This window comes from Piliocolobus tephrosceles, chromosome 2 (assembly GCF_002776525.5).
Source record: "Piliocolobus tephrosceles isolate RC106 chromosome 2, ASM277652v3, whole genome shotgun sequence".
Lineage (NCBI taxonomy): Eukaryota > Metazoa > Chordata > Mammalia > Primates > Cercopithecidae > Piliocolobus > Piliocolobus tephrosceles.
In genome coordinates, this window is record NC_045435.1 from 142,403,169 (window position 1) to 142,428,106 (window position 24,938).

General features: G+C 40.4%; 1 protein-coding gene across 2 annotated transcripts in view; it reads right to left on the reverse strand.

Moving 5' to 3' along the window:
* RARB (retinoic acid receptor beta) overlaps positions 1-24,938 on the reverse strand; it is a 254,988-nt gene that overhangs the window by 163,162 nt on the left and 66,888 nt on the right. The window contains exon 1 of one of the 2 annotated variants that reach the window (XM_023207281.3): positions 5,526-6,022. The exons of the other annotated variant lie outside the window; for it this stretch is intronic. Within the exon in view, the coding sequence (XP_023063049.1) occupies positions 5,526-5,682 (157 nt within the window). The 5' untranslated portion in view covers positions 5,683-6,022. Of the gene's footprint in view, positions 1-5,525; positions 6,023-24,938 lie in introns of those variants that run through there. 2 annotated transcript variants of the gene reach the window in all.

Sequence of the window (24,938 nt, forward strand, 5' to 3'; positions counted from 1 at the left end):
TGAGCCACCGCGCCCGGCTTTTTTTTTTTTTTTTTGAGACGGAGTCTCGCTCTGCCGCCCAGGCTGGAGTGCAGTGGCCGGATCTCAGCTCACTGCAAGCTCCGCCTCCCGGGTTTACACCATTCTCCTGCCTCAGCCTCCTGAGTAGCTGGGACTACAGGCGCCCGCCAAATCGCCCGGCTATTTTTTAGTAGAGACGGGGTTTCACCATGTTAGCCAGGATGGTCTCGATCTCCTGACCTCGTGATCCGCCCGTCTCGGCCTCCCAAAGTGCTGGGATTACAGGCTTGAGCCACCGCGCCCGGCCTGTTATCCTCGTCTTATCGCGCAGGGGGCAGAGAGTCTTATCGTACTAAAAAGCCCCCTTGTAGCTCCCCCACCTTGCAAGGCCAGAGAAAAAGCAAGTCAGCAGTTCCATTGCCTGTTTGAATTCCCATCTAAGAAGCTCTGAAAGCTCAAGACAAAATGCCAGTAGACTTAGGCTCTTCTGCTTCCTAGGTAGAGAGAACTTTTGCAACTTTATTTTTCATTCATTTAAAGGGGTTTGGGGAGTGGGATGGGACAGAGAGCATGCTTTTTAATGATGGGGTAAGGAAGCTGGGAATGAAAAGAGGAGAATTCAGGGCAACATATTGACTGATTAGGTTGTGTTATTAGATCTTACAGATGGGGCAGGTTATCTCATCTCCTATTTAACAAGAAGTACTTAGGCCAAGCCACTTACAAGCAGGATACTGATAAATCTGAAACCTGAGTTAACTCTACTTTTCTCCCTCCATCACCCCAGCTTCAACTTTTTAAGAGGAAGCTGGCAAGGGCTGATACAGATTTGTTCATAACAATTTAATTCTACTCCCTCCTCCCCACCCTGTCCACGCACACACAGGTGCTAGAGTGAGAACCACAGCCCAGTCCATTTTGCAAGGAATGCCTTCTATTCACAGATCCATAGTTTGCTACAAAAGCAATTCATGTTCATAAGAATGACCCAGAAACGCAAGGCGATCTTCAGACATAATGTAAAAATTAAGCTGTGAGCGCTCTAGTTATATTGACTATAGAATCCAAACAAAGACTTGCTGTGCCACTCCTGGGTTCAACAGGCAGCCTAGGAGATGTTGTAATATTAAATATCTGGCATATTTCAATGATTTATGTGGGAACCGTGCAGGACATTTGAAAGTGGGTTATTCTAGAAAATCAGAGATATATGATTGTCATAACTACCCTGTAATTTGAAAGGCAAGATTCTATCTACATTAATATCTTTGGAAAGGTTTTCAGCCAAGATTTTTCTGATTAACCTTCATCAAAAACTCCCATTTCTGAAATAATCTATTTAATTGATAGTTAACTGAATTTATATTGGAACATTTAAAGTATAAAAATGTCATTTAAGGATAAATTTATGGCACTTACACATAACTCAAACTGTATAGAAGATTCTAAGATGTTTTAAAATGAACACTGCATTTATTGTTAAAGTCCTGTGCGACTTGAAAAGAGTTTTGTATTTCGCATCTTGGTTTTTACATCGCAATCTTCTGCCCAAAGAGTAACTTAAAATTCGCAGCTTTTTCTAAATTATTGATTTAAAAAATTGTAAATTCCTTGAGAGCAGAATTTATAATCTTTGTTATTTATCATGTATTTCCCTTCTCAGATAGAGTTTAATGATAATTTGTGGAATGTATAAAGGAGAAAACAGGTTCTTTTTCCTTTTCAGCCACCTCAGGGCTTAACATATGTTGAAGGTAAATTATAAGCATCTGATATCCAGAAGAACTTTCTTTTATTCTTATGCTTTAGACAAAAGTGCACAATACCCTCGGGTTGTACATATCAGTGCCAGGCTTCTAGAAATGAGAAGGAAACTTCTGATTCTGGCCAGCTAACCTATCAGAAATAGCCATTCTGGTCATTTATCTATTAAGGAAAAAAGACCTGATTCAATGTAAGGGCTTTACATTATTGGCTGGCAAATCAAATTCTAACTAGAGCTTCCAAATCAATTCCATAGCTTAAGTTTAGGCAAGCGGATGTCTACCTTTCCTACTGTTTGGTTTTTTGATCCATCCTTTTCTGGCAATAAAATTTAAACGCATGCTTTTTCTTTTCTAAGTTGCACATCAATACTCACTCCCTTGTCAAATGTACCAATTTATCTGAATATTCACAATGTGATTTCTTTTTTTCTACAAGGAAGGAAAACTTTGAATCTTTCACTTGTTTTCGAACAACCCTGCCTGCACTCTCTTTGTGATTTAGGGAAAAGTCCCTCTTTTTCTCTTCTTTCTGATGGTATTAGTTACCACTGTCATGTGTCCGAGAAGCAGAAAATTATGTCCTACTTTAGAAAAACAATTGGGCCTTTTCACTGAAATATTTATTCAAAACCCCATTCAATTCATATGGTGGCTGTCAGTCTTTATTTAGTCTTTCTTTCAGAGGGTATCTTTGATTTTGCCACTTTGACCCCAATTTATATCTCACTAGGAGAAGATTTAGATACTGTTTAATACTTAAAATTTGGGTCCCAGGGCTTTGAAAAGAGGCCTTTTCTCATTCCCTAATCAAACATCACTACTGTGTTTGTTTTAAAAATAATTTCTTCTCATTAATGGGCAAAATCCTATTTCAAAAAGAATTTTTTTTTTTTTTCCTTTTAACATGTTGAGTAGGGAGAAAAGACGGGGAAGAAGGCCAAGAAGTTGTCACACTCGTTATTTCACCAAAGTAACTATATTTAGACCACAAAATATTAAGATTTATCCTATGCCCACCGAGCAATTAATGTTGAAAACATCTGGAGCCGCCTAAAACCAAGATAATCCTGGAGGCATCTGAACAGAAATTTAGTGACTCCTATACCTTCCAGGGGCAGTCGTCAGTCGTAATATTTAGACCACATTCCCTTAGTAGTCCCCTAATCCTGACTTTGAATGCTTATAACAAGCAATTCACAGACACTACTACAAATGGCAGCTGGCTGGCATATCATTTTTCTGCCTTTAAAATTAAAAAGAAAATAAAGGGAATATTTTAACACCTTTCAAAGTGAGCTTCTGGCGGTGTGCTCCATGTTCAAAGGTCTTACTTTATTTACTATGCATACACACACACACCATAAAAAAAATCTCAAAGCAGAAAATAGTTTTGGTTGGAATTTAGTACTTTTTCTTCTTTGCCCACTGTTTCCTCTGTGTTAAAAGCAAAAACAGATCTGCTTCTCGTCAAAATGGCCATTAAGTAAAATGGAAAAGGTTGTGGTTATGTTCTTACTTACACAAATGTAGCCCTAATATGCTTTTATTTCAAAAGTCCTAAGTAGCTATACCACCCTGAACCAAACACTGTGTGGCACAGACATTTGTTAGAATCTTTAAAAAGAAGACAAAAAAAAAAAAAAAAAATTTAGTTTTATTTATGCTAAAAACAAAAAAACAAAACCTTAATCACTAACAACTGACTATCATAAAGTGGTTTATGGAGGGTAAAGCAACTCTGCAATGGCACAAGCAACATTTACATTTTATTCATTTAACCTAAAGTTGGGGTGTGGGATTCAAACTCTTGTGAAACTGACCACAATAAGAGCTAATTGCCCTGCTTACAAAAATAAGACACTGGAATTTCTGAAATCCCTTTGTCAAATGCCTTTATTTACTTTGTCTAATGCAAGTTTCTTTGATTAGCTAAACTTTGCTGTTATCAACACTTCTTGCTTATCGGCTAGTTTTAGGCGAATGACACATTCACCGCTCGCTCTCCCTAGATAAAGCAAATCCCTTGTTTAACTTGTCCAAGAACAAACAAAGCTTTTCCCCCTACTCTTACAACTTAATAGGCATGTTTGGAGGGTTAATTACAAAAGGAAGAATGTCTACATGTAAAAACTCTATTAGGTCTAATAACTTTTGGCGAGGATCCTGAGCATTTTTTTTTTCCCTTCTGTTAAAAAATATGTTTCGTTACAACTTTCTTTAACAAGAAAAAGTTTCAGAGAGCCCCAGTTCCCTGGGATTCCAACAGAAATTGTTCATACTCTTTTAATTGCTACAAAGAGGACAGGTCTGAAAGGTCTCTTCTTGGATTAGAAAATTATCTTGTAACTCAAGTTTCTTTGAGTTCTCCAGAAATAAAATAGGCACCAAAAAAGAAAAGGCATATTTGGGGAGCAGCTGAAGATTAAGGCGCCTACTGAAAACGATATTCTTTTTGCCCTGCTTATGGCTCTACAAAATGTTAAGTCAGACAGCCAGGCTGTTGGCATCAAATGGTTATTGATTTTTCAGCTACAAACCTGTTGATTTCCTGGCCCAAGAAGCAAGTCTTTATTCTTAAGAAAAAGTTTCAGAGAGGGCAATTTAAATCCTGTCATTGTCCCCGCTCTCCTTTTTCTTCTCTCTTTAGATAAGCCACCATGTTATTAGGAAAACTCAATTTCTTCCAGTTAAACTTTGACCTCTTTGAAAACAAAGATTTAAAATGTCATTTTCAGGCTAATGCTCCAATGAATTGTCAAATAAAGTACTAAAAACATTTTGATAGATAGCTGAGCCATTTATCTAAATCACTGTCAGGGTGGCAAAGCATCCTGCAGGCTCCCACTACAGCCATCCGAAGGTGGGATTTTCTGGGACTCCTGGTCATTTCTCAAGCCTGCAGCCAGGCTACTGTTGACCAGATGCATACCTCGGCACTGTGTCAGCATCAGATAACAAAATAGTCAATATTTTTTTTTAAATTGGGCTATCCCACTTATATTTCCTTTCCTTTAACTGATGTCCATGTTCCAGGCTGAATTGCAAGATATGAAAATAATGGATGGCTCAGCCCAAGGGGTGTTCATTGCCAGTAGTTTTCTAGCAAAACAGCAACTTCTTAGACCAACAAAGTGACTCGGAAAGGTGGCAGCAGGGTCAATGCTAAGAAATATTGCCTTTCCTTAGCAAGGAAAACATTGGAAGCGGCAGCTTGAACTGGTGGTTTATGAACTTCGGGAGCAGCAGCCACCTTAATTAAACTAAATTCCTTTCAAGGAAAATGTCATATTTTAATTACTTTGGACTGTTAGAATACACAAGGGGTGGATGAACCTATACAACTAGTAGCTAATCCAAAGAACAGTAAAGTTAAATTCCACTCTGCACACATTTTAGCAAAAACTGCAAAATGGGTCAAATTGCCCTACTTGAAGAATGTTTTAAAGTCTTGTGGTCACCCTCCACTCCCCACCCCCCACACTTTTATGCATATTTTCAAAACTGTTTTCAACAGACTATAAGGTTGGTAAGGAGAGGAGCATGGGGGCGAGAGGGGTTATTTGGGAAGAAAACATCTAACAGGAAATTTTCAGCAAAGGGAATCAATATGCATGCCAGCATATCACACCCCTTCAGCGTTAAATCATTAAATCCTTTGTCTTGCTACCAATGCAGTTTATTTCCAATGTCTTTATTGCATGCAAGAGAGACAATTTTTTTTTTTTTTCTTGGTAGAAGAAGGGAAAAAAATAAACCTACATTGAGCAGTGTGCCGATGCTGCCATTCGGTTTGGGTCAATCCACTGAAGCATGCTTTGAGAGCTTTCTCCTGGAGCATGCAGGAAGACGGACTCGCAGTGTAGAAATCCAGGATTTGCCCAGGACTCACTGACAGAACATCCATACAGTCAAACATGATCTCCCCTGCACTGAATGTCTGCAAAAGTGCTTATCCTCTAGGTGTGGAGGCAAATGGCATAGAAAAGTCCACCCAACTCCATCAAACTCTGCCCCTTTTTTGGCACGTAGGCTGTTGGTCTTTTTCCCAGCCCCGAATCATGAATTATGACAGACAAGCCAGCTAAAAGCCTGTAATTGATCCAAATGATCATTTACCATTTTCCAGGCTTGCTCGGCCAATCCAGCCGGGGCGGGGGGTTCCCAGAAAGATCCCAAGTTCTCCTTCCAAGTAAATGCTTGCAAAAAGCCTTCCGAATGAGTTCCGGATCCTACCCCGACGGTGCCCAGACAAACCCTGCTCGTATCGCTGGCGTTCTCGGCATCCCAGTCCTCAAACAGCTCGCATGGGGGAATTCTGGTCCCCCCTTTGGCAAAGAATAGACCCTCCTGCCTCTGAACAGCTCACTTCCTACTACTTCTGTCACACAGAATGAAAGATTGAATTGCCTAATATATGCGAGTGAACTTTCGGTGAACCCTACCCGGGCTGCTAACCTTCAAATGACCCAACTAGTCTGACATCACCAACTCCCAGGATTCTCACAGAGCTTAAAAACTCCCAGCAGCCCTGCAAAAGCAGACAGCCAGCGAGGCAGGCAGCGAGCGCACAAGCCGGCGCTTTCTTTCCTATTTCTCACCTTAAAAACAATACAAGAAGTGCTTTTAAAACGAGCAGGGGAGGAGCCGGGACGCTGCTCCTGGCTCACGTTGAGCACCAACTTCTCTCCCTTTACGCCTTTTTATTTGCTGCGGCTTAGCTTGGAAAACAGTGTCCCCCCCACCCCCACCCCGCCCCCGTTCGCCTCCCGCCCACCGCCTCGCCCCCCAGCCTACCCTTTAAATTCCTCTGTGCGCCTTTCTGTCTGTTAAATTCCTTATAACTTATGTATTTTTCCACTCCAGAAAAAAGCACATGCAAGCTCTAAACTGTAGAACAGAGAATGGCTACCCCTTGGGAAAGGCTGGAGTTGGGAAACTTTCCATTCCACAGTCTTTCTCTCTTTCTCCCTCTTGCAAGCCCCTGGCTGAAGTGACTGCATTCGTTTGCTCTGCAATCCAGCTTTCGGAATTCATTTACTTTGAAAAATCCTCTCCAGGTTCTATGCAGCATATGGAGTAGTCAAGAATTAGTTACCCCTGCCCCAAACACACAAGTCACACAGAAAATGAGATTTTAGATCTGGACTTGAAAAAACAATATAGTGGTCAAGAGCATGGACTGGGGAATCAAACTGAACTAGATTCCAATTCCAGGTCTGCCACTTACCAGCTGTGTGTTCTGGGACAAGTATTTAACGTCTTCGGGCTTCAGTTTCCTCCTCTATAAAATGAGCATATAATACTACCCACCTTGGTGGTAATTGGGAGGACAGAAATAACACTTGTATAGTGCTGGGTAAATATCATGGAACAAATGTTAGCTGTGACTCATTGTCATATTGTTCAACTGGGGAAACAGCAGCCCGGGGAGATGGGACCCACCCAAGGTCATACAGCTCAGAGCTGTGACTAGAACCCAGCTCCCTAGGATCAAAGTCCAACGTGAAAATTACTTGCCTGTTCCCATATCCTTGCACCCCAAAACGCCATGTTGGTTGGTTGCCTCTCTCATCATACACCTACACACATCCCACCACATAATTAAACACATATTTTGTAAGCTCGTTTAAGTATGACAGTTTTATATTTTGAAGGACCAGTTTTCTCTCGTACCAGCCCCTGCCCAATCCTTTTATTAAAATACAGTAATTTTAAGGGAAAATGATTTTTTTAGATCTCTCACACTGACCTAACCTACACAGGAAGAAGAGTCTTTCCAGCCAGTCTTAAAACACTGAGAAGGATAGATGCAATATTTACAAATAAACCCAGCCGGGTGGAGAGCTTTAAAAGGGAGAGCCAATCTACCCTGCAGCCATTTTGCACAACTTGCTTAAAGGATGCAACATACATCAAAGAAAGGAAACTCTGGGGAGGAATTAAAACACCCTGTCTTCTCCACTGCCTCTCTAGTATTTACTTATGATTCTCCCACAAAACAGGGCAGGCAAGAGGGTAGGCAGGGAGGGAGTCTCCTTGCCCAACGCAGGCAAGAGCACTGCTCCAGTCTCCTTTTTGTGGATAGTGCTGGAATGTGCATTGGCATCCAGGCCTTTTAAAAGCCTGTCAGGGGGCACCCCACCCCATGCTGAAACACTGCCCTGTCTAGCGGAGTTGCTAAGTGGCACTTGTGGTGTAACATGAAAAGTATGCATCGCACACACTTACCAAGTCAAAGATCCTTTTATGAAGGTACATTAAAACAATTTTCAGCCCAGCAAGCTCAGTTCTTCCTATTGAAAAGTTCAGGGCAATAAAGGGGTGAGATTTTTGCTGAATCTGTGTTTGTTATTTTTTTCCCCTCTCTTCTCTCTTTTATATGGCCATCATTTTGTAACAGAGACTTATTATAAGAAACCCTTTAACTACAAAGAAAACACACATTTTAAGCAAGGGAACACAGAGGAATTTACAAAACATTTTAACACACTGTCATTAGGGTAGTTGTAAAGATACACAAAGCACTACATTATGTGCCAATTTCTACTTGGTCCACGAGGCTTATGACTCCAAATAAGCTTATTTAAGGTCCTTAGAGTTCCTTGGAAACTGAGCTCATTTAGACTGGATAATGGAGGGGGATGCAAGTTGTTAGACAAGAGTAGAGGAAGCAGCTATATTGAAAGTACAGCAGGAGAAACTTAAGTTAGAGATGGGAAACATGGCATCACTGGGAGGTATGTGTATACAAGGATCTGTTATCCAGGGGAGGCTGCTGCACTTTCTTGCTTAACATCTTTTCAAAGAGTAGAGATGCACTCGTCCCAGGGAGGTGAGGATGGGGAGGGGTGTCCTCAAAATTCTGTTCATTCTGATTTCTTAAGCTACGGATTCAGCCTCCTCGAGGGAGAGCACTGCTTCCAAATTTCTTACCTCTATACTGTATGGTTGCACAAAAATAACAACATTAGTGTGTCTCTCCGTGTGTGTGGTAAAGGTTGGGCGACTCGATGTTTTCTTTCTTTGTGTAAGAAAATGTAAAATGTATAATTACCTTGAAGTTCTCAACTGAGAAATGAACTTAGGTCTTGAAATGAATAATCAGTATTTAAATCCCAGTGAATGGAATAGTATGGGTTTCTTATAATGTGACAGTATTCACTAGTCAATTAATCATTCCTCATCATGAATTAATTATGCTGATAGCAATAATTGGAGCTATTACTTAATCCAAGCATTAATTTATAAAACAGACCCATGATTTAGCCACATGCTAATTATTTCTTCATCAGTAAATGCTTATACTTCTTGAAAACTTGATTCTGCCTAATTCTTCATTTTAAGTAAAATGAAGGAAAGATACATAAATAAGCCACAATTCTTTAAATACATATCCATGTACTATAAAGATTAATGAGTAGGGTAGAAAGTGAAAAATAGACCGATTTGTCCATAATGAATGTAAACTACTGACACCCATTTTAAACATCAGCCACAGGGTTGGAAGAAACTTTCCCAAATATCTTCTTGTTATGGCATAAAAGAACATTCTGATGTGTCATCTCTATTTTCTTTGTGTTTGATCAATGATCTAATAAATGTATTTCCAACCAACAAGCAAACAAAAAGTAAAAAACAAAAGCAAAAGTTTGAGAGCAAAATCCATTTTGTTTCAGAGTAACTGTATATTTGTCAGTGTGACACAGCACATTTGAAACCCATAATCATAAAACAAAAATTTATAGCCAGGGTTCAGGGTCTACATCTGTTTCTCTGGTTTTCGTACAGCAATTACCCACTGGACAATCCAGAAAAAAACACCATGAATCACGCTCTGCAAACATGTTTGAACTGGAGAGTTTTCTGAAGAAAGAGCAGTCGTGTCTGTGCACCAGTATTGCAGCCGGCCGTGTTCAAAATTGGGCTAATACCTTGTGATGTCTAAATAAGAAGATTTTCAGAGGCGCAGACATATCCCCCCCACCACAGGCGCAGGCATGCAAAGGGCAGGCAGACACAAGCGCAGGGCTGGGGGAGGTGGACACTGATTGTTTTAAAGACATGCCCACCTCTTTCGTGTTGTTTTGGCTTTTCGTTTGTTTTTTAAATTTTCTCCCTGTTAATCCCCTCTTGCCACAGTTCTGCCAGAAGAATCAATGGCTAGTACTGAGTGACATGTGTGTTCCAGCAGGAAAGCCAAGGCAGAGATGTTGCCAGCACGAGGCAAGTATGAGGCTGTTCCCAGGGCTTCCCTACTAGCAAGGCAGAGCTGCTTTTGTGTTGGAGGGGAGTGGGGGAAGTTCTAACAGTAATAACACATGGAAACTTTGCTTTTGGCCCTTCAGTATGAACACCTGCTCACATAACAGGACTGCTGATATTTGTGGATCTTATACCAAAAAACACCAATGCACTTTCCAGATGAACTTGCACAGTGGCTCTGGGCATGAGTATAGAGACTTTTCAGAAACCTAGAAACACGTCTTCTTCAAAAATGTCTTTCTACTTTGAGTGTTGGCCACCATGTCCTTCATTTGGCTCCTTTCTCTTCAGCTCTCTGCTTTTTCAGACTTTCCTCCACAAAGTCTTCCCACTTGGTTACATACAAATATTGTTCTCCCAAGACAAGGGCATACTTTTCCCTTTCCACATTTCTGAATTATTTTCTTTAGCGCTTCTGTGCTTTCTGCTGTTGATGACTCATAAAGACACCTCTTCAAGCCCAACAGTTTCCGTTGGTTCCAGCTTGAAAGTTAAATACAAATCCTGCTGAATGCCTCAGTACTGAGCAGTGAGCTGCGAACCATCTCTTAGCTGACTGTCACTGCTGGTGGTCTCAACATTAGTTTTGGGGAGACCTATCTTTGGCTGTTTCATCTTGTTTACATTTCCCTTTTTAAATCTAGATCTTTACTTTTTTCCTTTTTTAAAATTTTATTTTCACATTTTCCATCACTCCCTATAAATCTAGATTTATGTAATACATGCTCATAAAAATTCAAAGTCTAGTCCAAAAGATATAAAGTGAAAAGTAAAATCCTCTATATTTATTCATTACATGTTGAATACCTACAATGTTCCAGGCATCTTAATTGGTGCTGGGCATATATCTGTATATTTTTATGGGGCTGGGTGCTGTTTGTTACTATTACACCAGTATGGTCTTATGATACATATTGCTCTGCAACATTTTAAAATTTAGCAATATTTCTTGAACATCCTTTCAAAATAAAGAGTACATATAGAACTAGCTCATTTAAAAAATAAATTAGAATCCCTTTACATCAATCCATGGTATTTCATTTAACCAATGGCCAGCTGTTAGACATTTAGGTTGCTTCTAACTTTTTAGTACTATTAGGTTGGTGCAAAGAAACCCTGTGGGCCTGTGCACCAATACACCTGCTGGATAAAATTCTAGTAGCAGTATTCCCAGAACAAGGATTATGAGCATCTTAAAATTTGATGGACACACAAAATTGTACTCCAAAACAGTTATGTGAATATACGTTTCCTTTTTGTTCTAAAAGAGGGGTCAGTAAACATTTTCTGTATGGGGCCTTTGGAAATATTTTAGGCCTTGAGACTATACAGTCTCTGTTGCAGTCGCTCAACTATGCCATTGTAATATAAAGGAGCCATAGACTGTCTAATAAATTAATGGGCATGGATGTACTTAATAAAACTTAATTTACAAAAACTGATAGTGGACTAGGTTTTGCTCCTGGGCTGCAGTTTGTCCACCTCTGTTCTAAACCCACATTGAACAATTTCACGGAATTCTACATTACCTTGTCTCTGTCCTTATAAAACCTAGCTATACACATTCGGGTTTTGTTAACACTTTAATTTTCTTTCCCTTTTAAAAGCTTAATTCAGTGGCAACTTGTGTATCTCATGAAGAATAATATGGCTCTTTTCTTATATTATTCATCTAGAGTGCGTTATATTACTTCATCCAGAATCATCTTTCCTTCTCTCTTTGCTGGTAATTTCTCATTTTTCTACCTTATTGTCTTCATTTCCTTCTGTAAGAAGTTTTGGATAGTATCTCTGCCTTCAAAACATGTGCAGATACCCCTGTTCTTCCACCATTAAACCCTTCTTTAAAGTCTATTATTTTCATCAACACCCCACCTCAGTCCCATATATGATGGCACTATTTGAGAGATGGAAAATGTAATGGTGACCCCTGAGACTAAATGCCAATGGCACTACCATGCTACAGCTTGCTTGTGACTTCCCTGTACTATTCCACATGAATTTTGTCTCATCTCAGTACGTCTTCCAATAAGCTAAGATTAGATGTGCCACTTAGTTGACAAAGGGCTTAGAGGAACACCTAGACTCTTTTCAAGGATGGAAAGAAGCACAAAGAATTCTAAGAGTGCTTTGCAATTATTTCGTGTTAATATTATTAATAAAGGATAACGTCTATAACTGAGATGCCTGCCTTAATTCCTAGTTCAGCACTTCATTTTTTAAGATCATATGTATGAAGAGAAACTGTTAGTCGGCTCTTAAGCTCTGCTGTTTAAACTAATTAAAATTAAACAATTAAAAACGAATTCTCAGTCACATTAACCATATTTCAAGTGCGCAAAAGCCTCATATGACTGGTGGCTCTCACGTTAATAGGACAGTGCAGACACAGAATGATTCCATCATTGCAGAAAGTTCTATTGCAGCACAGTGCTCTCAAAGGTCAGCTTAATGATTAGAGACGCAGTGTAACATGGTAGGTGGGGCCACACAGTTTAGACACTGCCTGTGTTTAAACCCCAGCTTTGCTTCTTACTAGCTGTCTGATTAGGCCAAGTTACTTAAAATCCATATTCTCTTGCCTGCAAAATGGAGATATTAATGGTACCTACGTCAAAGGGTGGTGGTAAAGATTAAATGAGGTAATATAAGTAAAAAGCACTTAGAACAGTGCCTGGACTATAGTAAGTATTTAGAAAATGTCAGTGCAAGGCTGGGCACAGTGGCTCATGCCTGTAATCCCAGCACTCTGGGAGGCCAAGGCGGGTGGATCACGAGGTCACGAGATTGAGACCATTCTGGCTAGCACAGTGAAATCCAGTCTCTACTAAAAATACAAAAAAATATTAGTCGGGCATGGTGGCATGCGCCTGTAATCCCAGCTATGCGGGAGGCTGAGACGGGAGAATCGCTTGAACCTGGGAGGTGGAAGTTGCAGTGAGCTGAGATTGAGATACTGCGCTCCAGCCTGGGCAACAGAGCAAGACTCCGTCTCAAAAGAAAAGAAAAGAAAAGAAAAGAAAGAAAATCTTAATTCAGTGTCTTCAAGGAGAAAATGAAGTCAGGCACACATTGCTCAATACTACTCAAATACTATCTCTACCAGATACAGAGAATCTTCTGTCAACCAGAATGCACATTTCAGGCTGCAGGTGGAGTGGGTACCGGCTGCAAATATGTAATTAGGGCAAGTTCTCTAAGAGAATTTGCTGCATATACCTGATTAAGTACTACCACACTGAAGCATTTTTATATTTATATATTACAAAGGAAGACGGTTTCTTTCATTTCACAAAGCACACACTGAGTCAGAATGGCCATGAAATAATTGGCAAGCCCCACCCTGCTGTCCCTGTGGAAGACAGGAAATACATCTTATGACGCTGTTTGTTTTGTTTTGTTTTTTTGGCATAAGTCGTGTTGAGCCTCAGCACCTTAGGGCTGATTATAGTTAATTAAATGGCAAAGGCATTGCATAAGATGGAAGACTTGCATTATTAATCTATCTTGCCTTATCATGTTATCTTTCCATCCATCCACCCACCCACCCACTCATCTACCTGATATCCACCCATCCTTCCATTTACTGATCCATCCACCAATCCATCCACCCTTCTAATTATCCATACATCCACTTGTTCATATACCCATCTACCTATCCACCCACTGATTCACTCTCTGATCCATCTACCTATGACCTAACCCTCAAAGGTGATGAAGCAGAGTATGGGTTTTTGCAGACAATAAATAAAGTAGTGAGAGGGACAAAAGTAAAACTTCTCAGATCATGCATGTATCTTTCTCTAGAATCCTTGAAAAGAATTTTCTGATGAGATGTGCGGGCAGAAATAAGGTCAAAGGCACTGGTCACTAGAGATTTCAGTTGAACAGGTTTGATAAATCAAGTTGTGGCTGGAGAGCCCCTTAGATCTAACTCTGATCTCTAAGAGCATCCCAGGATTTGAAATGCTAATGAAGCCAAGTTCTATTAGCAACACAAAAGTTTCTGACTCTGAGGGAAAGCTAAAAGCCCAAAGGAATTTCCTTCAGATTCTACAGGGAAAGGGAATGTAAAAAGTACAAACACATCAGAGAGGCAGTTGGAGAGGGAATGGAGTTTAAATTCATCCTACTGTCTGACAGAGAAAAAGGCAAATAAAAAGCTCAATGTGACTGAGTGGGAATGATCAGGGTAACATAAAGCCAGATAGAAATCCCAGTGAAATTTCTGTTGGAGAAACAAAGAAACGCATATAAGCACATTACACACACACACACACACACACACACACACACACACACACACACGTAATGTGAATACAATGTAAGTATTTTTTGGTGGAAAAAAATAGTTTTTCTCTCTTCTTTCAAACATCAGAGTATAAACCCACCTTCTCAACGTCTACTCAACCAAGAGCTTCGAAAGGTTCTCTTGGAGAGGACATCGTGGTGGCTTCCAATATTAGATTTTTGCATTTTGTTATTGTTTACTTAAGTTACAGTTGCTTAAAAAAAGATAAGCAAAGATAATTCAGAAGGCAACAGTTTCAAAATTTAAGGTAACATATAAGCATGGGAAGTAAAGAAACGGAAAGAATAGACAGAAATATCTAACACTTTCCCTCTCTGCTTAAGCAAAATGCAATGATAAAATGTAAGATCTGCTGCAATGATTCCCAAGGCTTGGTGAATTCAGGGCTTCACACCCAGAGCTACCTCACACAAATTTCTGGGGTGGGGGGTGTATTCATTTGCATTTAAATCAAGGTCCTCGGGTTTTTATTCCACACACTACACTGTCAGACTCTCTGAGCTGATGGGACATTCCACTTGGTGAACACCAAGGAGCCAGAGAACCTTTAGAGAACTTGGTATTATGTCAGGAATTGGTAGGTTCTTGGTCTCACTGACTTCAAGAATGAAGCCGTGGACACTCGCAATGAGTGTTATAGTTCTTAAAGATGGTATGTCCAGAGTTTGTTTCTTCTGATGTTCAGACGTGTTTGGAGTTTCTTCCTTCTGGTGGGTTCGTGGTCTCACTAGCTTCAGGAGTGAAGCTGCAGACCTTCGTGGTGTTACAACTTTTAAGGCGCTGCGTCTGGAGTCGCCCATTCCTCCTGGTGGGTTCCTAGTCTCACTAGCCTCAGGAGAGAAGCTGCAGACTTTCCCGGTGTTATAGCTCATAAAGGCAGTGGGGACCCAAAGAGTAGGCAGCAGCAAGATTCATTGCAAAGACGAAAAGAACAAAGCTTCCACACCATGGAAGTGGACCTGAACAGGGTTGCCACTGTCGGAGCTGGCAGCCTGCTTTTATTCCCTTATCTGACCCCACCCACATCCTGCTGATTGGTCCATTTTACAGAGAACTGATAGGTCCGTTTTGACAGGGTGCTGATTGGTGCATTTACAAACCTTGCGCTAGACACAGAGTGCTGATTGGTGCATTCACAATCCTTTAGCTAGACATAAAAGTTGTCCAAGTTCCCACTAGATTAGCTAGACACAGAGCACTGATTGGTGCATTTACAAACCTTGAGCTAGACACAGGATGCTGATTAGTGCGTTTACAATCCTCCAGCTAGACATAAAATTTCTCGAAGTCCCCACTTGACTCAGGAGCCCAGCTGGTTTCCTCTAGTGGATGCTGAGACAGGCCAGGGCCGTGGGGCGGGTGGGGGAGGGGGCTGCCCATCAGTCCTGCTCTGCTTGCCTGCACTCCTCAGCCTTGGGCGGTCAATGGGACCGGGCACTGCGGAGCAGGGGGTGGTGTCCGTCGAAGAGGCTAGGGCTGCACAGGAGCCCATGGAGTAGGAGAGGCTTGGGCATGGCGGGCTGCAGGTCCCGAGCCCTGCCTCGTCGGGAGGCAGCTGAGGCCCGGAGAGTGCAGCACCAGCAAGCCGGGACTGCTGGGGAACCTGGCCCACCCTCCGCAGCTGCTGGCCAGGGTGCTAGGCCCCTTACTGCACGGGGCCTGCGTTGCCAGCCGGCAGCTCTGAGTGCAGGCCAGCCAAGCCCAAGTCCACCCGGAACGACTGATGTGTCCCTCTGAAAGATCTGAGTAAGGCTGCCCAACACCATACTCAAGTCCAGGGGTTGGCAGACTCCAAAGGCCAAATCCAGCCTACCACTTGTTGTAAAATACAGTTTTATTTGAGCAGAGCAATTGCACATTAATTTGTTTATATATTGTCTATGCTGCTTTTGCACAACAACAGAGTTAAGTGACTGCAATGGAAACTGTATGGCCCACAAAACTGAAAATATTTACAATCTGTACCTTCAGAGAAAAAAATTTGCTGACTGTAAGCATTCAGTACCAACCCATTGAATTGGCTTTGAAGATGAACTCTAGCATCAGTCCTGGAACAGGATAATATCAAAGGTTTCTTCAAGGTCTAAAAGTCTCAATTCAAACACTTCAAGAATCCTCTGCAGTTATTTATTTACTTACTTATGAGACAAAGTCTCACTTTGTTATCCAGGCTGGAGTGCAGTGGCACAATCTTGGCTCTCTACAGCCTCAACCTCACAGGCTCAAACAATCCTGCCTCAACCCCGTCAGTAGTTGGGACTTCAGGCATGTGCCACCACGCCTGGCTAATTGCTTTTATTTTTATTTTTAGTAGAGATGAGGTATCACTGCATTGCCCAGACTGGTCTTGAATTACTGGGCTCAAATGATCTGCCTCCCAGAGTGCTGGGATTACGGATGTGACCCACTACACCCAGCCTTTGCTTAGATATTGACATGCCTTGTTGCATCTTTTTCTTCTTTTTGAATATGTTGCCATAATTAAGACAATGATGACCCTAATTAAAATAGGACTCTAGGTCATGTCCATCACTGTGTGTTCCTTGCCCCAGCATTTTTTATTTATAACCCTACCTGGCATGTATTTATTCTTTACTGTATGTCTATCACAAAAAAAGTAGTCTCTTCATTGGTAGCAACTCAGTCCAGTTCACTGCTATGATCCCAGTAATCAGAACAGTATACAACACATTATCAATCCCTCAATAAGTATTTGTTGAATGAATGAATAGCACTTCCTGGAAGACACTGACTAGCAGAGCCATGTACAAGTTGGTAGAAATTTAAAGTTGGAAGAGACTATGATCTACTGTTGTAAGGCAATTAGAATGGCCTCACTGTAAGTAGAACAAAATTAGGACTAATAGAAGACATCATTAAAACAATGCAATCTGATGACAGAGACCTTGTGTTTTTAACTCATAAATGGGGAAGTCCAACCTACATAAAGACCAGGAAAAAGGTAATATTTTCCTAAAAATAGTGCTGGAACAATGGGGTATATATTGCCTACAAATAAAACAACAAAAATAAAGGATTTATACCAGGAAAAAGATAGTATTTTCCAAAAAATGGTGCTGGAATAATGAGATATATATTACATACAAATAAAACAAACAACAAACATAAAAGATCCATAACCCACAGCATATGCAAAGATTCACTCAAAATGGATCCTGGACCTAAATGTAAAGCAGAAAACAGGAGAAAATTTTGTGACCTTGCGTTGGGCAATGGTTTCTTAGATATGGCACCAAAGTATGACACATTTAAAAAATCCAAAATAATTTGAACTTCATTATAATTTACAATTTCTATTCTTTGGAAGACTCTGCTAAAAGAATAAGAAGACAAATCACACAGCAGAATAAAAATTGTGCAAAGTGTTATCCCAGCACTTTGGGAGGCTGAGGCAGGTGGATCACCTGAGATCGAGAGCTCGAGACCAGCCTGGCCAACATGATGAAGCCCTGTATCTACTAAAAATACAAAAATTAACTGGACATGGTGGCAGGTGCCTGTAATCCCAGCTACTCGGGAAGCTGAGGCAGGAGAATTGCTTGAACCCGGGAGGTGGAGGTTGCAGTAAGCCGAGATCGCACCATTGTACTCCAGCCTGGGCAACAAGAGCAAAACTCCATCTCAAAAAATTGTGCAAAGCATATATCAGATAATGGATTTGTAACTAGAATTTTAAAAATTTCAAAATTCAAAAATAACAAAGCAAGCACCCTTCTTCCAACTCTTATCGGGTAAACAATTTGAACAGAAAGGTCACTGAAAACATTATATATATGGCAAATAAACCTATGAAACAATGCTGAACATCATTAGTGATTAGGTAAACGCTAATTAGGTAAATGACAATTAAAACCACAACGAGACACCACTACATACCTATTGGAATTGCTAAAATTAAAAAGCCTGCCATACCAAGTATTGCTGTGAATGTGGAGAAACTAGAACTCTCATATACTGTTGCAAGAAATATAAAATCATAAACCAGTTTGAAAATTTCTTAAAATGTTGAACATATACTTACCAAGTGATCCTGCCATCCCATGCCTAGGTATTTACTCAGGAGACATTAAGGCATATTTCTATTCAATAACATGAATGTTCATAGTAGTTTTATTTGTAGTAATAGCCCCAAACTGGAAGCAACCCAACTGTCCATCAATAGATGAATTGGTAAAACAAATTGTGGTATATCCATACAATGGAAAGCTTCTTGGCAATAAAAAGGAATGAACTATTGATACATGCTATAGTATAAATGAATCTCATAATAATCATGCTGAGTGAAAGAAGACGGATACAATAGTAGCTAATGTATAATTTGATTTATGTAAAGAAATTCTAGGAAATGCAATCTAATATATGTGGCAGAAAGGAAATCAGTGGTTGCCTAGAGACAGGGCTTAGGGGAAAAGGAAGGGACAGGAGGGCAAGATTACAAAAGCACATGGACAAACTTCTGGGTGGTGGTGGTGGTGGATATGTTTATATCTTGATTATGGTAATGGTTTCACAGGTGTATGTGCACATCAAAACTTATACATTTTACATTTTAAGAATGTGCAGTTTATTAAATGTCAAGTACAACTCAATAAGATTGTCATGGAAAATAGTATTGAGTAAAATATTTAACAACCAGTATGCTACAGACAATAATCCTTGAGAATAAATGCAGACCATGCCAGTGTGTTGCAGCTCAATGCCAACCAGCCTTGGTTGCAAAGGTGATCAACTTCATTGGTTATCAGGGAATAAAATGTAAGACCACATGCAGTAGCACTACACATCTACCAAAATGGCTAAAATTAAAACAAACAAACAAACGAAAACAAGATACCAAGGGTTGGTGAAGATGTGGAGAAATCTAAATTTTCATACACTGCTAGTGGGAATGGAAATTTGCCCAACTATCTTGGAAAGCCATTTGTCAGTATCTACTGAAACCTAATATAGCTTCAAACTCTCGTAGCTGATAATTCCATTCTATGTATATACCCAATAAAAATGCATACATATGTTCATGTAAAAGGCATATACACAAAACATAATCATAACTGTACTAATCATAATAGCCCCAAAGAGAAAACTACCCAAATATTTATCAAGAGAATGGATAAAAAATGTGATATATCCACACAATAGAAGATTATCCAGCAATGAGAACAAACTTCAAAGATGTACAATAGAGTGAATGAATGCCACAAACATAATGTTGCATGAAAAAAGACAAAAATACACAAAAAGTACAACTCTGATTCTATTCATATGAAGTTCAAAAAACATTAATGTTTTAGTTAATCTCATTAGAAGTGAGGATATTGGTTATGTTTTAATCTATGTTGTTATAAGTGAGGATATCCGTTATGTTTTAGTCAGGATTTAAGAAAGGCACAAAGGAACTTTTGGTGTTCTGGTCACATTTTTTCTTTCTTCTTCTCCGCCGCCCCACCCCCCACCCCCCACTCCGCCAAGACAGAATTTCACTCTTTCACTCTTATTGCCCATGCTGGAGTACAATGGCACAATCTCGGTTCAACACAACCTCCGCCTCCCGGGTTCAAGCGATTCTCCTGCCTCAGCCTCCTGAGTAGCTGGGATTACAGGCATGCGCTACCATGCCCAGCTAATTTTGTATTTTTAGTAGAGATTGGGTTGCTCCATGTTGGTCAGGCTGGTCTTGAACTCCTGACCTCAGATGATCTGCCTGCCTCGGCCTCCCAAAGTGCTGGGATTACAGGTGTGAACCACTGCACCTGGCCCTTGGTCATGTTTTTTCTTGATCTGAGTGCTGGTTAAATGTTTGTGTTCAGTTGTAAAAAATAAGCTGTATACTTATGATTTATGTACTCCTTTCCATGAACGTTTTATTTCAATAAAAGTCTTTAGTTAAAAATAGAGTGGACAGATGACTCAGATTTAAAACAAACAAACAAACAAACAAACTCTCAATTGGTCCTGTAACTGAGAATGTTTGAAAACAAGTACTCTGGTCAACAGTCTTGAGAATGGAAGGAGCTCTCAACATGAGCAGGTCAGATACTGGGGGCTGCAAAAAGAGAAGCTGTGAGTCACCAGAGAAGTAGCTTTACGTTTAACTCTAAAGATGTTAAACCTAAATTTGGATGAAACTGCATGCTACTATCTATATAACTAGGCCCCTTGGTTAACAGTAACATTCAATAAAAAACAAAACAAAACAAAACAAAACCCAAAGCCTCAATATATTAAGATGTAATTTTTATCTTTTAAATAAAAGTCTGAGTGATTAAGTGCAGGATAAGGATGAGAATGAAAAAAGGAGGACAAAAGAAAAATAAAGTATCTATTGTCCTCTAGTTCATTGCCTGCTGTCAAATCCCCAAAATGAAGCACTTTGACCACAAGTTTTATTAGAAGCCAAGAGCCATTAGATAATTTGCAGTCACTTCCAGGGAGTCTCCAGTTCTGTAATACCTCATAATGACTGCCCCTCATGCTGCCTACAATTCCTGGAAGAAAGAGGACATTTAACATCAGAATGGGTGATTCCACTTGCAGCTTTCCATTTCCCCAACATCAACTGCTTCTGCCCTCTTCCTACCTAGCCTTGCGGTCCCTACATGGCCTGTTGCACTGCCCTTCTTTCTCCAGGGTCCCCTGTTGTCTCTTCCAAAGTTGTCCCTGCATCTTTTGACTTGCTGGAAGTTGGGTAGTTTGGGACCTTCTCTCTGGATGTCCAGGGGTCACTGTCTTTCCAGCCAGGAAATCGTCCTTGTTTACACCAACTTACCAAGACAAAGGGGCACTCAGGCCATAACCATCAAGGGCAGGTTCTTTGGCCTTGACTTACATTACTAGTTTTCAACCAGAGCAGTAATATTCCTCAGGCGATTTGAGTGTCTGGGAGATATTCTTGGTTGCTTCTTGAGGTCACTACTGGCATTTAATGGGTGAGGCCAGAGATGTCAGCTGTTCTATGCAATGAGGAACTCTCCACATCCCACATGACTTTAGAATGTAGGTGACTCGTGTAGATAAATAACCTGGGCCTAGAACTTAATTTCTTCTTACATACCCCCACACGCTGTTTTTTGTATGGTTTTAACATGCACTGGCTCTCCCAAGATGGGATTACCTTGGGAGTTGAGGGAAAAGTGTGTTTTGTATTGTGTAGAATTTTACCAAGAGTTAATTATCATTTCATAAAATCACTAATTCACCAAAAGCTGGTCTCTGTAAGACTGCATTGTAGCTGCTGCTTTCATATCAGCTCTACAAAAAGGCGTGAATATGTGACTTCTTCATCTTATCTTCCAGAGTAGTTATGCCTAAGAATTTACATGTTGAACATAAACTATTATAAATTTTCTTTCATTTTTTCTCTATATTATCAAGATGTGATGCTGATTAAAAAAGGTAGATTACATTATCTATGAATTCGATTTCAGAAAAGCATAGGATATGTTACAAAGTATTTACTGTATAAGGGACACTTTGGGTTCAAAGGGTAGGAATCCACTGATTTAAAGAAATAGCTCTAATTCCTCTGAAAATGTTTCAAATACTTCTGTAAGGCCTTAACTTTCTAAACTTCTTATGCCAAATACAGGCTGAACTTTGCCCAGTGGTATGCTCCTAAACATTGAGCAAGTGCTCTCTGCAGAGCAGGGGTTGGGGCAGGGAGCAGGAATTGGGAGGGAAGGAGGAGAGAAGCCCTGATAATGCAGTGTTTGCTGATTTCTGTGGTGTAAGTACTCTGACTGTGACCCATTTCAAGAATCAAACAATATGGCATCACTGGACAAAGAGCTGCATAGAGATACCAAAAATTAGTTCTTATAAACTTAACAGGTGAGAGGACCTGAGGACTCAGTATATGTTACATTTCTGCTTAGACACCCCGATATTTTCTAGGTCACTCTAACAGGGCTTAGGGGACTATAAGGCAAATTAAGCAAAAAAGAAAATAAACAAGTCTGAAACGTACATGGGAAAGAAACACAGATGTCACTAGGCTCAGCTAGTTCACACTACTCAAGATTCAAAGTGAATAAATACAAGAATGAAATAATTCTTCATAAACTTAGGTGATATCAGTTGTAATTCTAGGATAAAAAGAACTGCCTTGTTCAGATGAGAACTAAAGGACATGGCAATATGTTCCTAACATTTATTCTGCTGCCAGCTTGAGGGAAAATACGAGAGACAGATTTGTGATATGGTTTAAAGGCAGCACCTGAGAAGCCCCATTTAATTCACCAGACACTGGAAATTTATGGGAGGCAGACTACACCTACTAATTTGTATCTTAGCTTGTATGTATTTGCTAATCAAAGAAAGGGCCAGCCATTGTGATAGACTAACCCACACTTTGTTGTCCTGTTATCGGTCATTTTCAGAACTTAGGGAATCTGTTTGGCCTAATTACAAAATCTCATCGAGAGAATGATGAATGGATTATGGGCTAAGAGAATGAATGAAAACAAAACAAGAACTGGGTTGGTATAAGCAGTGGTAAGGCACGAAAAAATTGTCAAGATCTAAAGCAATGGGAAACTGATACATACACTCTTGTCTGATTTAGGATTTGTCTAGGGGCAAAATTAGCAATATTTTGATTGTTTCTGCAACTCCCTGATAAAGAACACTGAAGGATTCCTGGGATGTAAAAGTAAGACACCATTGTATAAAAGGCATTAAAGTACTTTTGGAATCTATGGTGACACGTGCAGTAGAAGTTTGGAAAGGAAATGTGGGGAGTTGCTCAGTTAGCTTGCACATGGACCGAAGTTTTACTGGCAACTTTGAATTCTGCACATTATTACAGAGATCACCCACACAAGGTCCTTTGTAATAATTTTGCACAGTTTGTACTCTGTATACCTTACTGCTTTTATATTTTCAGAAAATTCAAACACAGTCCCACATTAAAGGTATTACTGGCCAATATTAAAAGGTGTAAGACTCTAGGGTTTCACATTCTCTATGAGTCCTAAATATTCAAGGTGACCGGAGAAGGTTCTTACACCCTATGGCACTACAGAGTTAACACAAGTTTTGAATAAATTGAGTCTATGATGAATGTGTTCTGAACATGAAAAAGTTTACAATGACTATCAACCAGGAAAATGTGCAACCCCAGCAGATGATGGCATATGGTGTGCGAGCTGATGAGGAGGAGAAGGTTTGCAGAGCCTTTGCTAACAGATGCTCAATGACAAAAGAAAAGTCAGTTGCATGGTCTCTTGGGAAAACAACAAGAAAACATAGGTGAAAATTTTTTTCTTATGTCAGTGAAAGATATTAATGAACTACACATTTTTTCTCTGCTATTAAGGAACAAGGAATGGTGAGCTCATGGCAATGGGCTTAGGTCACTGAGGCCAGTGAGTACCAGGTCATTGGAACCTGCTGCATTGGCACTCTCATACTTGAGCATTTAACAACATCACAGCTTTTATTATTATTATTATTTTTAGACAGAGTACTGTTGTGTTGCCCAGGCTGGAGTGCAGTGACACGATCTCAGCTCACTGCAACCTCTGCCTCCTGGGTTCAAGCGATTCTCCTGCAGTAGCTGGGACTACAAGTGCCCACCACCATGCCCGGCTAATTTTTGTATCTTTAGTAGAGACAGGGTTTCGTCATGTTGTCCAGGCTGGTCTTGAACTCCTGACCGTGTGATCCACCCACCTCATCTCCCAAAGTGCTGGGATTACAGGCGCAAGCCACGCACCTGGCCCTGTTATTATTTTTTAAGTGCCATGGTGGCATATACCTTGTTGTTGCTTGACATGCCTGCTTCCTGGAGCCAGGCAAGTCTTCCCTTAGCAATTCTTTAGTGGAAAAAGAACTGGTAACACTAGAAACCTTGCATAAATCACAACTCCAATTTTCTTGTGGCCACTGTGTGGAGTGGTGTCAGCTGTTTGCAGCCTGATATGGTTTGGATTTGTGTCCCCACCCAAATTCGAGAAGAGGCCTGGTGGGAGGTAACTGAATTATGGGGGTGGATTTCCCCCTTACTATTCTCATGATAGTGAGTTCTCATGAGATCTGATAGTTTAAAAGTGTGTGGCACTTCTCCCTTTGTTCTTTCTCTCTCTTGCTTGGCCATGGGAAGATGTGCCCTGCTTCCCCTTCGTCTTCCGCCATGATTGTAAGTTTCCTGAGGCCGCTCCAGCCATGCAGAAATGTGAGCCAATTAAACCTCCCTCCTTTATAAATTACCCACTCTCAGGTAGTTCTTTACAGCAATGTGAGAATGCACTAATACATAGCCCATTGTTAGATGTTACTGAGGAATCCAGAAATGAGAGACAGAGCCTGTTCAGTGTAGTTGATGAAAGATGATATATGTTTTATTTTTATCTTGGGTTGGGTTCCCCCAGAAACAGACATCGAGACAAGCTTTTGAGTTTAAGTGGTTTATGTGGAAAATCCAAGAAAGCAGTGAAAGGTAAGTGGGGAAGTGAGACAGCAAAGAGACAGGAACAATAAAAGGTGTGTTATTGAGAAGTTACCACTGTGGGCAACTGGAGTTCGATCCTGCTGGGGATCTTGGGAGACATGAAGAGTATACTTGGGAGTTATTCTCCTAA